This window comes from Phoca vitulina, unplaced genomic scaffold, assembly GCF_004348235.1.
Source record: "Phoca vitulina isolate PV1807 unplaced genomic scaffold, GSC_HSeal_1.0 scaffold18, whole genome shotgun sequence".
Taxonomy (NCBI): Eukaryota; Metazoa; Chordata; class Mammalia; order Carnivora; family Phocidae; genus Phoca; species Phoca vitulina.
Genome location: NW_022589721.1, coordinates 18,404,249 through 18,419,064, shown reverse-complemented (window position 1 = coordinate 18,419,064; position 14,816 = coordinate 18,404,249). Strand labels below are relative to the sequence as shown.

General features: G+C 47.2%; 1 protein-coding gene and 1 non-coding gene across 5 annotated transcripts in view; one reads left to right on the top strand and one right to left on the bottom strand.

Moving 5' to 3' along the window:
* The first annotated feature begins 241 nt into the window (after positions 1–241).
* On the top strand, positions 242–314 carry TRNAM-CAU. The gene has a single exon. It is a non-coding gene; the product is annotated as a tRNA-Met (tRNA).
* A 2,550-nt stretch (positions 315–2,864) lies between these two features.
* The window catches only part of TBC1D31 (TBC1 domain family member 31), a 67,545-nt gene continuing 55,593 nt past the window's right edge, over positions 2,865–14,816 (bottom strand). For 3 of the 4 annotated variants that reach the window (XM_032415607.1, XM_032415604.1, XM_032415608.1), the window contains 4 exons: positions 13,623–13,817; positions 11,506–11,644; positions 7,020–7,115; positions 2,865–5,088 (listed from right to left, as the gene is read on the bottom strand). In XM_032415607.1, the coding sequence (XP_032271498.1) occupies positions 4,946–5,088; positions 7,020–7,115; positions 11,506–11,644; positions 13,623–13,817 (573 nt within the window). In that variant the 3' untranslated portion in view covers positions 2,865–4,945. The remainder of the gene's footprint in view (positions 5,089–7,019; positions 7,116–11,505; positions 11,645–13,622; positions 13,818–14,816) is intronic. The other variant, XM_032415605.1, reaches the window with a different exon arrangement.

Sequence of the window (14,816 nt, the reverse complement as noted above, 5' to 3'; positions counted from 1 at the left end):
CTCTCTACTCAGCGCAGTGGGGTCAAGCAAGCCACAGTGTTTGTTGACTGGCAGTCCAGCAGGCAGAGGAAGACTTGACCGCGGGTGGGAGGTTGTCAAGAACGCGGTCTGGCGTCGGCGTTGGCGCTGCGGTCAAGGGAGCCCAGAACAGACAGAAGTAAAACCACGGTTTCTTATCTGAGCATGCGCGCCGGGGCCCGTGCTAGCCTCATTATCCTACGGCCGGAAAGCGCTCGTAGGTGCCTCGTTAGCGCAGTAGGTAGCGCGTCAGTCTCATAATCTGAAGGTCGTGAGTTCGATCCTCACACGGGGCACAATACTTTTGTTCGCTCTGCGTCTCCACTCCCGCCAGGACGACGGGTTTTATTTGCCAGTCTGTGCACAGGGAGACCCCGGCGTCCGCGCTTTTCCGCAGAGGGGTCTCCAGTGCGTCGCTGGGCTCCGCCTCGCCTCCCAGAAGAACGGGTCCCCGCCCGCAGTCATTGCTGTGAAGTCTCCCTTCTCTGTTCAGGGCCCGGGACCGAGGACTGGAAGGAAGGCCGAGGCACGACGACAGGGGGACACACGCGGGAGACTGGCCGCGACCCCGTAAGCCCCTGACAAAACCGCAGCTTCCCCTGCGCGCTGCAGCGGTGGGGAGGGGGTGCCCAGGAGGCAGCACCCCCGCCGCCCAGTCCTCCCCCGCCGTCCTGCCCTGGCCCCGGAGGCCGGGGGCTCGCGGGCGGCGCGCACGGCCGGGGGTTAGGCCGGCCGGGTGCTCGGGGTCCGGCAGCGCGCCGCGGGCGCCGCGGGAGGGGGCTGATCCGGGCCGCCCGACAGCAGGGCAGGCTGCGGCTGCGGGGCTCGGGAAGCGGGCGGCACGAGCGGGCCAGGCGGCGGAGGGCACTGAGCACCACCGGGCAGCGTGGGCCTGCGGCGCTGGGAGGCGGCGGGACCCGAGGGGGCGGCCGGGGGTGGGGGAGCGCTGTTAGCAGGGCGTGCGGGCGGCTGCGGGGCGGAGCGGGACCCGGGGCCGTGCTGCCACTGCGGCCGAGACAGGTGCACTTGCAAGTGCGGTCGTCACCGACGGTTCCTGGTAACTGCTCCTCAGCTCAGGCCAAACGGCAAACCAAGTGGGGATGTGCTCGCTGTAACCGCCCCTTCATCCGGCCAGGTTTCCATGGCGGCACCAATCTCTGCAGTTCCCCCCCCCCCCCCCGAGGGACGCGATGATACTTCTCGCTCACTATCCTGGGAGGGAGCGTCTTCCAGAGGCTTTCGCTTCGTTCTTTTTACCATAAGGTCCCTTGCTCAAGGAGTCGTGGTGCCAGTGCGGAGATGCTGCCGTTTGTCAGCTGGGCTTATTCCGAGGATACGTTCAGGTACTCAGGGAATAACCACAGTTGGCTTCGGGGCCCCACTGCATCCGCTGTGACTCCAGCTTGGCCCCAAACCCCGTCACCTGCCACCGTTAGCCCTGACTTTGGTGGACACGGCAATTAGTGTCAATTCAGAGCCAATGTCTAGGAGCCCCTCACGGGGCTGGGGCCAATCCTTCAAGGTAAATGGCAACAGGTCCCTTTGGAAAGATTTGGGGGATTATTTATAGCATAATAGGTGGCACTCACTGCTGCAGGATCCTTCCTGGGGGGGGGGGTGGCCTTCTCGGGCAGGAGGCTTTGGATCTGGAACTAAGTTTAGGTCTGGAAAGGGTGACAGGCATGGCTCTCCCCGTAGTGACTCAAGTCAGGTTTTCAGCCAGCAGATCTGGAAGCTTTCCTGTTACATACATGGAGTCACATTTTAGTAGACTGCCAACTCTTTGGTCCTTAGGGACAACATAACCCATTACCAGTAGCCCCCAATCCCCACTATTACTGCTTCTCCACTGCCCGCTACTCTGAATGGTTGCCACTCCACCTCTGCTACTTCGGAATCCTATCATCTCCCCTGAAATCAGGGAGGGCCGATCGGCAGAGGCATCTCTCCCCGGCTCACCCACAGAACCACCCAGAGCTTTTCCCAAGTTCGCAGATCCTCCCTTGACTCGGTGCCTTCCCGAAACGTCTTTGGGGCTGAGCGCATAGCTGGGCGATGGGCCACAAGTTCCTATGTGATCCATCCAGGCCTACATCCCTACCTTCCTAAGCTTCTGGATACCTTCAGCTACATCATGCCAGGCAACCTTTGCCGTCTGAACCCTGATTATAAAGAGAGCAGCACTGAGTCCACATTTCTGTCCATCAGCAGGGTAAACTGTTAGAGCCACTTTTAATGGCTCGGCAGTGCCAGCCACGGGCTTCCTGCCTCTCAGCTGCCATTTCCGTCTTCCTCCCTTGCTGCGCGGTGAGCCACGGGCCTCCTCGGGCACGACCATGCAGGATGGCACCCCGGCAGGGGGGGCGCTGGCGGATGTCGCAGGAGGAACGGGCCTTCTCTCCCTCCTTCCAACGGGCTGTTCTGCTCCTTCTGCTTCCTGCTTCCCAGTCCGCCGGCCGTGGGAGGCTGTGGGGACAGCCAGCAGTACTCCGCCCCGGCCATGTGCCCAGAGTGCACAGTCTCGTAGTGACTTCACAGCCTCCGCCCGATGATCGCGTTGCCACAATCCTCCCATCACAGACGGGGAATGTTCCAGGTCTGATGCCAGCAGCAACATCCGGCTTGCTCTCGGCACCTGCCTTCCAGCCTTGGTCCGCCCGGGGCGCGCAGGGTGGTTTCCCATGGCCCTGTGACATGGACAGTGCCGGGCCGGGCGCGCGCCACCCCGACAACACTCAGGGGCCTGCTGCGCTGACGCCCCAGGCCCTTTGACCCGCAGCCTTGGGTCGCCTGTGCCCCGGAGACTGACGACTCTGGCCTGGGCAACCCAGAGAACTTCGCCCAGGTCTGAACCTGAGCCTTGCGGAGGGAGGGGGCCTCCTTTCCAAGTCTGTCCTTTACTCTCCCTCAGTCCTCGGTACCCTGTAGAATGCTCTTTACGTCTTTAAGTTAGTCTCCTATCATAGTTTAATAACTCACTCTATCTGAAACCTTTCCTGCTAAAATTGCCGTGTGGTTCGTCTCCTGGCTGGGTCTCGACCCGGCTCCGGAAGCTGTGCCGAGGGCACAGGTACCAGCGAATTAAGCCATGGTGGCGCTTTCCTTACCGCGGCTGCAGTACTGGCCAAAGCGCAATCCCTGTGGAAAGGCCTTTAGCAAGTGCTCAGCTCCGGCTCGGCATCGGGGAATTCCTACTGGAGAAAACCCGTATGAATGTAATAAACCTGACAAGGCCTTTAACCAAGTGAATAATTTATTCAACACCACTGAATTCATACTGGACAGAGACTCTTAAGTGTAGCCGATGTGGAGAATTCAGCTGGAGCCCCAAATTTATCCAACATGGAACACTTCACACTAGAGAGAAACCTTGTGAATGTAATAAATATGAAAAGGCCTGTAGGAACCGCTCTGCTTTAACAAGCTCAAGGGAGTCCTGGAGAGAAACTTCTACAAGATAGCCGGAGTGGGAAGAATTTTAGCTAAGCTCAACCTTTCTTCAATTCCCAGGGAATTTACATTATGAAGAAATTGGGGTTAAGTTGAAGATATGTCAAGAAGCAGGAAGAGATCATCAGAAATGTAGTTGGTTCATACATTACGTGCGCTGGAGTCTGAAAATGCCAACCAAGCACATATGACCAGAGATTTAGCCCAATATCTGAAATTTGCTGTGGCAGTGAGGTGATCAAGATTATTATTGGGAGAACTACAGCGTCAGAGAAAACTGAAGGAATTGATAGGAAGAGCTTCATTTGGTTGAGGGTATGCCTGTCACTAGATAAATGGAAACTTTTTAAAAATGAAATACTGTAACACTATAAAAGAGGTGTGTGTGTTTGCAAAGCCAGTCTGAGTAGGTGTGAGTGCTGGTAAAAAGGGGACCGGAAGTAGAGGTGAAAATCTGGCTTTATGTAGCTGATTCTGGCTGGATCAGGATACTTTAGAATTTGAATCCTTTTAGGTGAGCAAGCGATTTCGAGTTCACCCCACTTTCCATTCTCCCCTGTACATTTTATATTCTGTGACTTCCTGTTGCCAGACACGCACCAGCCTGGCCCATGAAGGCACGTTTGCCGCTGCCTGAAAATGGACAGAGAAGTAGGCTGAGGAAAGTGCTCTTGGGAAACCAACGCCTTGCATTAGGACTTGGCCTACTGGACAAGAGAGCATTTTGCTTACTGCCAGTATTTGGTTTACTATAAGATTATGCTTCAAAAAAATTATGCTTTATGACCACAGACACAATTACTACTATGAATTGCATGCTTACTCTATGTCAAGCACAGTCCCAGAATTTTACATTTTAATTTAATCCTCACATCAGGTCCCTGAGCTATTTCTACCCTCCTTTTAGAAATGGGTTCAGGGAAGGTTCTGGAAATAATTACCCAAGACGAGGAAGTTGTGAGTAGCCCTGCTGTGGAGCAAAGAGCCAGAGTGGGGAGAGCAGGCGGGGCTGTGTGGAGAAGCAGACACAGAGACTGAGGTGGGCTCCCTGGGGAAGGGGGGGCCCCCGCTGCTGGGGGGCTGCTGGGGGACAGAGGGCCACCATGCCCGCTGTCGGTGCTCCAGATGTTCCGCTGACTTCTCTCTCAGTGCCGCCGTACAGATGTTGAGATGACTTCCGGTTCTTTGTTTCTCCGTTTATCTTTAAAATAAACACTCATCAACTCAAGTCAGAGATTTATGCTGGTCCTTGCAACCTGGAAGAGCCTAACACAAGCTTTAAGGCTTCAAAATTTTATTATGAAAAGTACAAGAAGCCATTTACAGGCCCAAAGCATCAGAACGAAATAGTACACATAATTTTTATACACACATTTTTTTTCTGTACAAAAAGGTTGACTGACCTCTCTAGGGATATAAAATAAATAATCTGAAAATCGGTGTCACTGATTGCAAAACAGGTGTCTCTCCGACTCTCTCAAGCCCTCTGTGTGGCCAAAAGGTGAGGCGGCTGACGTCTGTTGCGGGCCTGGACGGTGAGTCTTTGGCGAAGATTTCGTACTCTCTCCACAAGATCCCGCTCCATGGTGTCCCACTGTATTCTTCTTTGATTTAAAGAAACTTCAAAACAAAATTTAAAGTTAACAACAGTTTAATTTTCCGATGTTAGCAGCGATATAGCATTTATTTTAAAGGTAAATACGTTGTCAAAAACCAATAATGAAATGAATATTCGAGAAACCAAATTTCTCGATCAAAAAAGCCTAACCTATTGTTTCCTATATTGTTCCATTTACAAGCCAAATATTCATTTGTTGAATTGAATGAAGGCTATCAGAGAACCTACTTGCTTTTGTTTATATAGCAATTGTTTTTAAATTTGGGGGCTATAGACTATAGACAATCTTTTAGATCCGGAACAAATCTTGTCCAAGAGAGGGTGAGTGAGTTAATGATGAGAAAAAGCACTCCAAGTTGCCAAAATTAATATTTAGAAAAGTACACCAAGACTACTTTCCCAATGACTAAATAAAAATAAATAAATCAAGTGGTTTTCATAGTTGCCAACACAGGGAGCGTCCAATTAAAATATTACAATGTGTCCACATGCAACAGCCATTTCATACTGCGTTTGAGGGGCTAGTAAACACTGCAATCTGAAAAAAAAAAAGCACCTTAAAAATACACTTCTCTCAAACTTAGTTACATATTCAAACAGCTCCAATTTCTGAATATGATACTTTCCTCCATAGGAATACAACTTTTATGTTTTGTTTTCTGCTAAATAACCTGAGCTTACCAAACGTCTTGATTTGATTTTCTAACTTAGAATTACCTAACTAAAAATTTAAGTTCTGACATGTCGGACTAAAGAACAGCTGAAAATCCCGTGTACTTTCGTTCGACCTACACGTGACTTTTGGTTTAATTCCTAGTCTGACACAGAATCTATGGATGCATACGAAGCATGAGTTAGCAAAAATTTACAACACTGGAATCGCATGCCTTGTTTTTACGGATATTTTTTATAAAGCTTGTCTTCAGGGGACACTGTATAAGAATCTGTTCTTCTAAAAGAACTCAAAAGATCTTGTTAAATTCTGCTTCTTCTATATGATGGTTTTGTTGAAAATGTCAGTTGAAATCGAAGTCTAACAGTTTCTTGTCCCCTCCCCCGTTTTAAAAAGAAATCAAATACTTTACTGGGAAAACCGTCAGCTCCTTTATGGGCTAATGCTGTGACTTTTTTTTTTTTAAAGATTTTTAAAATTTATTTATTTGAGAGAGAGAATGAGAGAGAGAGAGAGAGAGCACATGAGAGGGGGGAGGGTCAGAGGGAGAAGCAGACTCCCTGCCGGGCAGGGAGCCCGATGCGGGACTCGATCCAGGGACTCCAGGATCATGACCTGAGCCGAAGGCAGTCGCTTAACCAACTGAGCCACCCAGGCGCCCTGTGACTCTATTTCTGTATCACGTTTCCACCCTGTCCCTTGCAAACATAAACAAAAACTTGCAGGGAATCAAGCGGAGGATCAAAAGTCAGCCATTCAGCAGGAAGCTGTTTGTCTTGGGCAGGTGGGCCACTAGGGGCCCTGGTGGTCGACCACAGCGCCCCGGGCAAAAACCCCTGTCTTCAGTGGCTATCGGACAGGGCCCAGTCCAGAAGAACAGAGTCAGAAAATTCAAGTATGTAATAGCTTTGAAAACTAATGCTCAGATTTTCTCTCCACGAGGGTGTAAAAACTGGTTGTGGATATCATTACTTTAGTTAGTGACAGACTTCTGTAGGCGCCTACGACTAGTATCAGAGAAAGGAAATCACATCAGTGACATTCATCTGGCAAACATTCGCTACCTGGTTTCGGTCTGATCCAGTTTGTTCTCTAGCTAGAAGAGCTGAGAACCCTGCTATCTCCATTTCAGGAATTTCCATTATCAATCCCTGGGAAAATGGCATCAGCATGCTGCAAATACAATTCAAGCCACAGTCTTGCTTAAATGAACGCTATATTTTAAATGACGGAAGAAAGACTTCTTGCTTATCAACTTACTGCACGTCGAGGAATCCATTTCCGAAATGTCATCTAATTGTGAGGTTCGAGGCACACCGCTTGAGGCGACCTGTCCGTTTGGGTACCTGGGCACTGCTGTTACACAAGCGAGGAGATACAGACGTATTTGGGAGTGAGTGGAAGCCGTTCTGAATTCCAAACAGTCCCTAAGAAATGACAACTGCCACAGATGAAAAGCCCCCACTTCTGTTCTGAGAAGAACTCTGTCCCCACTCTAAGGGCAGGGCAAGTGCAGTTAAGGCTGAAGTTTTGGTGACATGTTTTAAAAACACCTTTAGCCAAAACAAAAAACCAACAAACCAACCACTCAAAAATAGAGATGTTAGGAGAGAGATCCCAAATATTTCTTGGACAAGATTATGAAATGTGATGAGCAAGCCTTCCCTGAGAACTCCCCGGAGCCCACCCTTGGCAGCTTCCACCGGGTGGGGCCTAATCGTGGCAACAGAGAGCATGTGAGAACCAGCGAGAGGCAGGCTTTCCCCTGAAACCTTCCAGAACAGCGAGCGGAGCAGGGTTCCAGCACCAACCTGGTGCCTCCCCCCGTTTCTCGGTCAATCACTCACCTTAAAAGTTATACTGGCCTCTCGGCCGTGTTTTCACTGTTCCCCAACTCTTACACTTTTTCAATAAGACACCAAGGTCTTTTTTTTTTTTTTTTAATTTTTCAGGCAAGTGTCATGACTGTCCCTTTCTACTCCCATCACTAGGGTCCAAGCCGCTAAGAACCAGGCCCAGACTGTCTGAGTTACACTGACTCATTAAGATGCCTGCCTTTTACCTGGTCTCAAGGGCTGTAGCTAATGGTTTTAACTCACAGTTTTAGCTCAATGAGTCATTAAGACTATTTGGGGCTGATTACCAAATGACTCACTTGAACTGGCGTGGGGAAATGGGATGTGAGAGTCATCCTCAAATATGTGAAGGGCTGTCATGTGGCGGAGGCAGTAGATATAATCTGCATTTGCGCCTGAGAACTGTTTCTAATGAGGGAATTTACAAAAAAAAAAAAAAGCATATTCAATTTTACACAAGGAGACATAGCTTGTAAATAAAATACTGGCAGAAATGGAGTTGGGTAGTGAGCTCGCCAGCTCCATGATATTCTGGCATAAGCTGGATACCCACCATTCACTACTGCACCAATGATTTGCACAGATCCTGGTTCTCCAGATCCTTCCATATCTGAGACCTCTCTGGCCCTTGTCTCTCCTCTGTCCTCCAAGAGCCATACTGGCCCGGGCTGTTTCCTTCCTCTTCCTGAAGGGCCGTGGTGTAAACATCACCTCTGTCCCAGTACTGAATGGTCCCCTCTGCCGACAGCTGTGCTTCAAACACTGGCTGAGCAGACTCACCTATGAACTTTTTAAAACAAAAATCCAGCTTCTAGCTTCTATCCTAGATCTACCAAATTAAATCACTGTTGGTGAGGTCCTTAAGAGGGTTTTTGTTTTTTTTTTTAATCTGCAATTTACAAAAAAATAATAAATGCTAACGGTAACACATTTGAACACATAAAGAATAAAGCGAAAACTCCACCTTACGGTTAGGGTTAGGGCCAAGAGGAATGGCAGGCCCAATCTGCTGGCACTGTGGTGAGCTTCCCAGGAGTTTGATTTGAGAGCGTGGGTCAAAGGAGTGTCAGGCTCATGGTTTGCACCCAAGGGGCCGGCAGAAAGTGGGGGTTCGCTGGAACGGGCATGCAGATTTCTACTGCACTATATGGTTTCTGGAGTTCCAAATGGCTTGGTTTCCTTCTGGGTGGCAGGCTGAGTCCTCTGGTATTGCTCAGGTGTCCACAATCCCTGGGGCTTTGGAGCCAGGCCTCTGGGGACAGACCCCTCAGAAGCCATGCTAGGGTTAGGGCTAAGCCCTAGGGGCATGGCAGTCCTGATCTCCCGGCGCCGTGGCGAGCTTCCCAGCGTTCGTGTTAAGGGCGTGCGGCACGCACGTTCCTGCACAGGTTTTTGTACAGACTCGTTTCCGAATCTCCTGGGGACACACCTATGAGCGCAACTGCTGGGTCATACAGCCACTTTATGTTTGACCTTCTGCGGATCCTCCAGACTATCTCCCAAAGCGCCTGCCATTTCACACAAGCTCCAGCACCGTCCCCATTTCTCTCTGACCCTCGTCAACACTCGCTGTGTTTGATTATAGTCACGCTAGTGGGTGGGAAATCGTATCTCATTCTGTTTTTGTAGTTTTACTTTTCACATGTGGTTTTGGTTTGTATTGCCCTAGTGACTGATGGAGTTAAACGTCTTTTCTTGGTGTGTACTGTGGCCATTTGTATCTTCTTTGGAGAACTGTATATTCAAATCCTTTGCCCATTTAAAACTCTGCACTAATATTTTATAGGACATGGCTATTCAGCTACAATTTAAGTTTATGGACCACGGATTTCAGGGGCAGCAAGGGCCATTCACATTGTCCAGAAGGTCCTGTTTTCTAGAAAATAGTAAGAATTTCCTCCTCACTGCTAATAAAGATTTGACACTAAGCAAAAATTTTATTTTTTTGAAGATTTATTTATTTGAGAGAGAGAGCATGAGTGTGGGGAGGGCAGAGGGAGAGGGAGAATCTCAAGCAGACTCCACGCTGAGCGCAGAGCCCAACGCAGAGCTGGATCCCAGGACCCTGAGATCATGACCTGAGCCGAAATCAAGAGTCAGACGCTTAACCGACACAGCCACCCAGGTGCCCCCCACCCATTTAAAAATTTTTAAATAAATGAGCCATCATTGGCAAACTCTTCTCTGTTTCCTACTTCCTGGTGCCTCCATTCTGGGCCCTGAGTGACTAACAAATGCCAAGCGCCTCCAATCAAAATGCCATTTTCCTAATTACAGCTGATTATCTCCCAGTGTTAAGAGCAAGTGACTCTGATTTCATTTATACACCCTGATTAAGTGACAAATCCTTACACGTTTGCCTTTTGAAAAATGGATGATTATATTAACCAAATTATCTCTCGTTGGTGAAATTTAGGAAAGTTAAAAAAATTGAAGTAGCTCGGTGGGACAACCCCACGGAGGCAGAGGGGCCAGCGTGTGGGAAGATGACTGATGACCGATGGGGAAGCTTCTGCAGTTTCTTCCTTTTTTCTATTTCTAAATCCATAGGTTCTCTAACAGCCTCAAGCATCATTTCTTTCTAGAGGAGGGGTAAGTGCGAGAGGGTTAGGGACAGGTAGCAGCTCCACGGCTTACTCTCTCTTGTAAGCCAGCTGTAAATATTTGCTTTGTGCAAAGAGTGACATTCCCCTCCCTCCTGCCCCAGGGGCGGGGGAGGGGGAATCCGGGACCTGAGTCTAAAGCACGAGAGCTAATGAAGAGTTTCAAAAGTAGGCATAATTAATGCAGATGCTTCTAACCTACATTTCTACTTTTCAAATGTGTGAATTACAGAAGTTACACCCACAGCGACATTATTCATAGAAGCCAAGAAGTGGACACAACCTCAATGCTCATCAACTGATGATGAATGGATAAATACAATGTGGAATACCTCCAGAACGGAATACTGGCAATAAAAAGGATGACATACTGATGCATGCTACAGCGTGGATGAACCTCAAAACATCATGCAAAATGAAAGAAGTCAGACACAAAAGATCATAGAGTGTGTGATTCCATTTATATGAAGTCTCCTGAATAGACAAATCTATAGACACAGGAAGTTGACCTCTGGTGGCCAGGGGCTGGGAGGGAGTGAGGGGAAATGGGGAGTGACTGCAAATGGATACAAGGTTTATTATGGGGCACTAAAACCGTTCTAGAATTGATTACAGTGATGGTTGCACAACTCTGTGAATATATATATTTTTTTTACATATGGCAATACCATAAAATTGTATACTTTAAATAGGTAAATCATATGGTATGTGAATTATTTATCAGTTAGACTGTTACTAAAAAAAGGTAATCCATATTTATTAAAAAAGACTAGAACAATACAAAATGTAGTAAAATAAAAGTTCATCGTAACTGCACTTGATTTTAGAATTCTAAGTAATTTAGGTTTTCAGTTGATGCCATCGTAAGTCTGGCACCAAACCCCAAGGGTTATAGTAAGTTTCCTTGTGCTACTTTACTATACCATTGTTTTGAGGACGAGCTATTGGCAAAGCACACATTTTTATCAAAATAAACTAGAAGCACTTTGGGAACAAATCATATTCTGATAGGTTAAGAAGATAACAAGGACCATGGAACCATGGAATAAAACAGAACCGTACAGGGTAGTTGAGAGCTTTCTTGATCAGAGCTTTTTTTTTTTTTAAACAAAACAACCCCCCCCCCCCAAAAAAGGCCCAGCAACCAAAAAAAGGGTGACTAGTGATCACCTTTTAGCTGAGCACTAATTTGAATAAAGTATACCTCGGATGTATTCATGCTAGCAGAGCACATGAAGTGCACGAGTCTGTAACATCATGAGGAGAAAGGCACTCATGGACACTCACCTTTACTACACAGGTGTTCAGCATGTTCTAAAGCATCATTTATCTCTTTCTCTAGAAACCACTTTCTAGATGCATCTGCGAGAGCCGAAGCTTTCTTTTCTGATTTCAAATGAAAGTCTTTTTCTTTAGCTTCCTCCCACTATATGCAAATAAATGAAAGAAAAGAAAAATCACCTAAAAGTTGGGGTAATGTCGCTTCCGACAGTGGAGTAAGTCCCTTTTGTTTCCTCTACTCCACTTCCTTTGGGGTTCCCATGGCATGCAGGATCTGTTCGGTTTTCGGGTAATCTGAGTGCCTGTCTTTGACCTTGAGGGCAGAGGCACTTCTCACATACCACTCAGTACGTCAGGGGGCCACACAGCACACAGATGGGTGCCCACTGTCTTTGAAACAAGTCATTTCAATACATGTCGAATCTTGTGGGATTAAGCTAGTTTTTTAAATTCATGACAATGGTCTTATTTAATTTGAATGCTATCCCTTAATAAAATTTGCCCAGCTCCGGTACACATGCTGACCAACCTCAGGGAAGTCAAGGAATTTCTATTAACCCCGACTTCCTTTTTCATAAAGTGAGAAAATGATGATCTTAAAATTAGCTCAAGGGTAACGAGTTAAGATATCCTACAACTCCTAGAGTTCATCAGTGTTCTATGACACAGCTCCTATATACAAACACACACACAGTCTTTATGTCATAGAAATGCGAATGCATGAAATAACACAATTTCAAAGAATCATCAGGGCCAGGAGGGACCACAGAAATCCAATCGTTTCCTGTTACTGAGGAGGAGAGAGAGTCTAAGTGATTTTAAGGCCACATGGTAGTCAAGCTAGCTTTAGAAGTCAGGATACCAGACACAAGGGAGTATCTCTGTCTAACAGGAAAAGCCCTCACAGTGATTCCGAGTCCACTCTCAAACATACCACTTTACCCCAAGGCCAGCAGCACCGATGCCAGTAATCCTTGAAGACGTGTGCCTCCACCATGACTTCCCTGGGGGGCACAGCCTCAGGGGGTATCCCCCCACCCCACCTTTGACTCAACGTGCTATCAGATAGGGCCGCGTACCCTTTAGATGGGGTAGCAGGAAAATGAATAGGAATAGTGACTTGAAGGAAAGAGATTATAAAAAGCTTTTGGAATAGACGTCACGACAGAGCAGAATAAAGAGGAATGAACTACAGCCAGTCCTCTGGTTCCTGATCTCTCCCTAGCTCTTCAGTGTCCTCAGGGAAGTCCGTGTGTCTGTGGTGAGATCTGCAGAGCATGGGTACCAGAGCTGCTCACGGGATCAACCGAAGGATACATCTGTGTGCCATGACGTAAACTCTTAGCTGCCGCCCCAAAATCCTTCCTCTGATTCTTCTTTAGGAAAAGAATTCGAATTTTATTTGGGATGATAATGCTCCCTGCTAAAAATACCATATTTCCCAACACGCTTTGCAGGCGAACGTGGCTAGAAATGTGACGTGGGACTTCTGGAAAGGAGTTAGAGTTGTCTCAGCTGGGAGTTGGACCTTTTATATGTCTGCCCTACCTTCGACCTGCTGGCTGGAATGCATACGTGATGGCTGGAAGTCCAGCAGTCATCTTGGACGGTGAGCTATCCTTAAGAAGGAAAGCCATGCACCAGGAAGCAGTGCAGAAAGACTGAAGGGGCCACTTACCCTAATGACCTCGGAGCCAGGAAACAACCCTGGACTTCCTACCTCTACACTTCTTTCATGTGAAAAAGAAAAACACGTCCATCTTGCTTACAGTCATTATTATTTCGGGTTTTGTTAGTAGCAGCTACATATAATCCCTAACTGTTTAAAAGTCGTCTACATTGTAAGAATCAAGAATTAGGTAATATTAGTAATATTATCCCATCAGCCAGAACAAATCTACTCCAGGAAGCTGAGTTGAGAGGTGCTAATGTAAATGAGAAAGATGCCTAGTCATTTTTAGGTATCATATTAGATTACTTCTCTGCACATACCTATTACAGTTAGATGATCTTTAAGATCTTTTCCAACAGAATTTATCTGGTTCGATGCTTTTGTCATTTGATTATGTAATATTTCAAAATTTAAATGATGAGTAACAAAAAATTTGTGACACCATTCTTACCTTTTTAGCTTCCTTCCCCATCATTGCGTCTAATACTTCTGTTTCTGTCCTTCTGTTTTCCCGAAGAAGTCTGGCCACTTCCTGGTAACACTCGTTTCGCTGCAGATCGTCACATCTTTGTTTATGTAAAGCTTGAATTCGCCAGTCGGCATTTAGACATGCTTGTTCAGCTTTTGCCAAATTTTCTTCAATTAACTAAGAAATATTTGCAATTTTCAGAAACAAGGGCAGACTATATATAAAATATAGTATATCTGTTCAATGCATCCAAGTGTCTAGGGTAGCTGTTTTTTAAAGATTTATTTATTTGAGAGAAAGACAGAGTGCATGGCAGGGAGGGGCAGAGGAGAATCTTAAGCAGACCCAGCGCTGAGCACAGAGCCCAAGGCAGGGCTTGATCTCATGACCCAGAGATCCCCACCTGAGCCGAAACCAAGAGTGGAACGCTTAACTGACTGAGCCACCCAGGAGCCCCTAGGGTGGCTGTTTATAACCTTGGTTGCATATTAGAATCACCTCACGGTGTTTAAAACAAACTGGTGTCCAGGACCCAGCACAAACCAATTATATCAATCTCTAGGGTGGCAGGATATTGGAACTTTTTTTTTAAGATTTTATTTATTTTTTGACAGAGAGCGAGAGTCAAAAAGAGAGTCAAGCAGGGGGAGTGGGAGAGGGAGAAGCAGGCTTCCCGCTGAGCAGGGAGCCCAATGCGGGGCTCAATCCCAGGACCCCGGGATCATGACCTGAGCCGAAGGCAGATGCTTAACCGACTGAGCCACCCAGGCGCCCCAAGGATATTGGAACTTTTAGAAAGGTGATTCTAATGCATACATAGTCAAGGTTGAGAATTTCTAGGCTAAGCATTAAACAATTTCCATCTTTTAACCTTTTGAAAAGGAGTCAGAAGAGCTCATTCTTACAGACTGGACTAAACCCTACAAGGAAAAATAAATGGTAGGCTATTCTGGTGGGACCACCTAAGGGATTGTTGTTGAACAGAACGTAGGGAAATCTTACACTATTCCTGGCTTTTGGACCAGGGCCAGGCCTCACCACAGACCCATTTAGCATTTTGCTAACTGGATAATAGAGAAAGTTCTCAGATTCTATTTCAATTCACTTAAGCCAGCATTTCTGAAAGGGTACTCCACAGAAATTCTCCAAAATAAGTTTGGGAAATTTTCTTAAAGA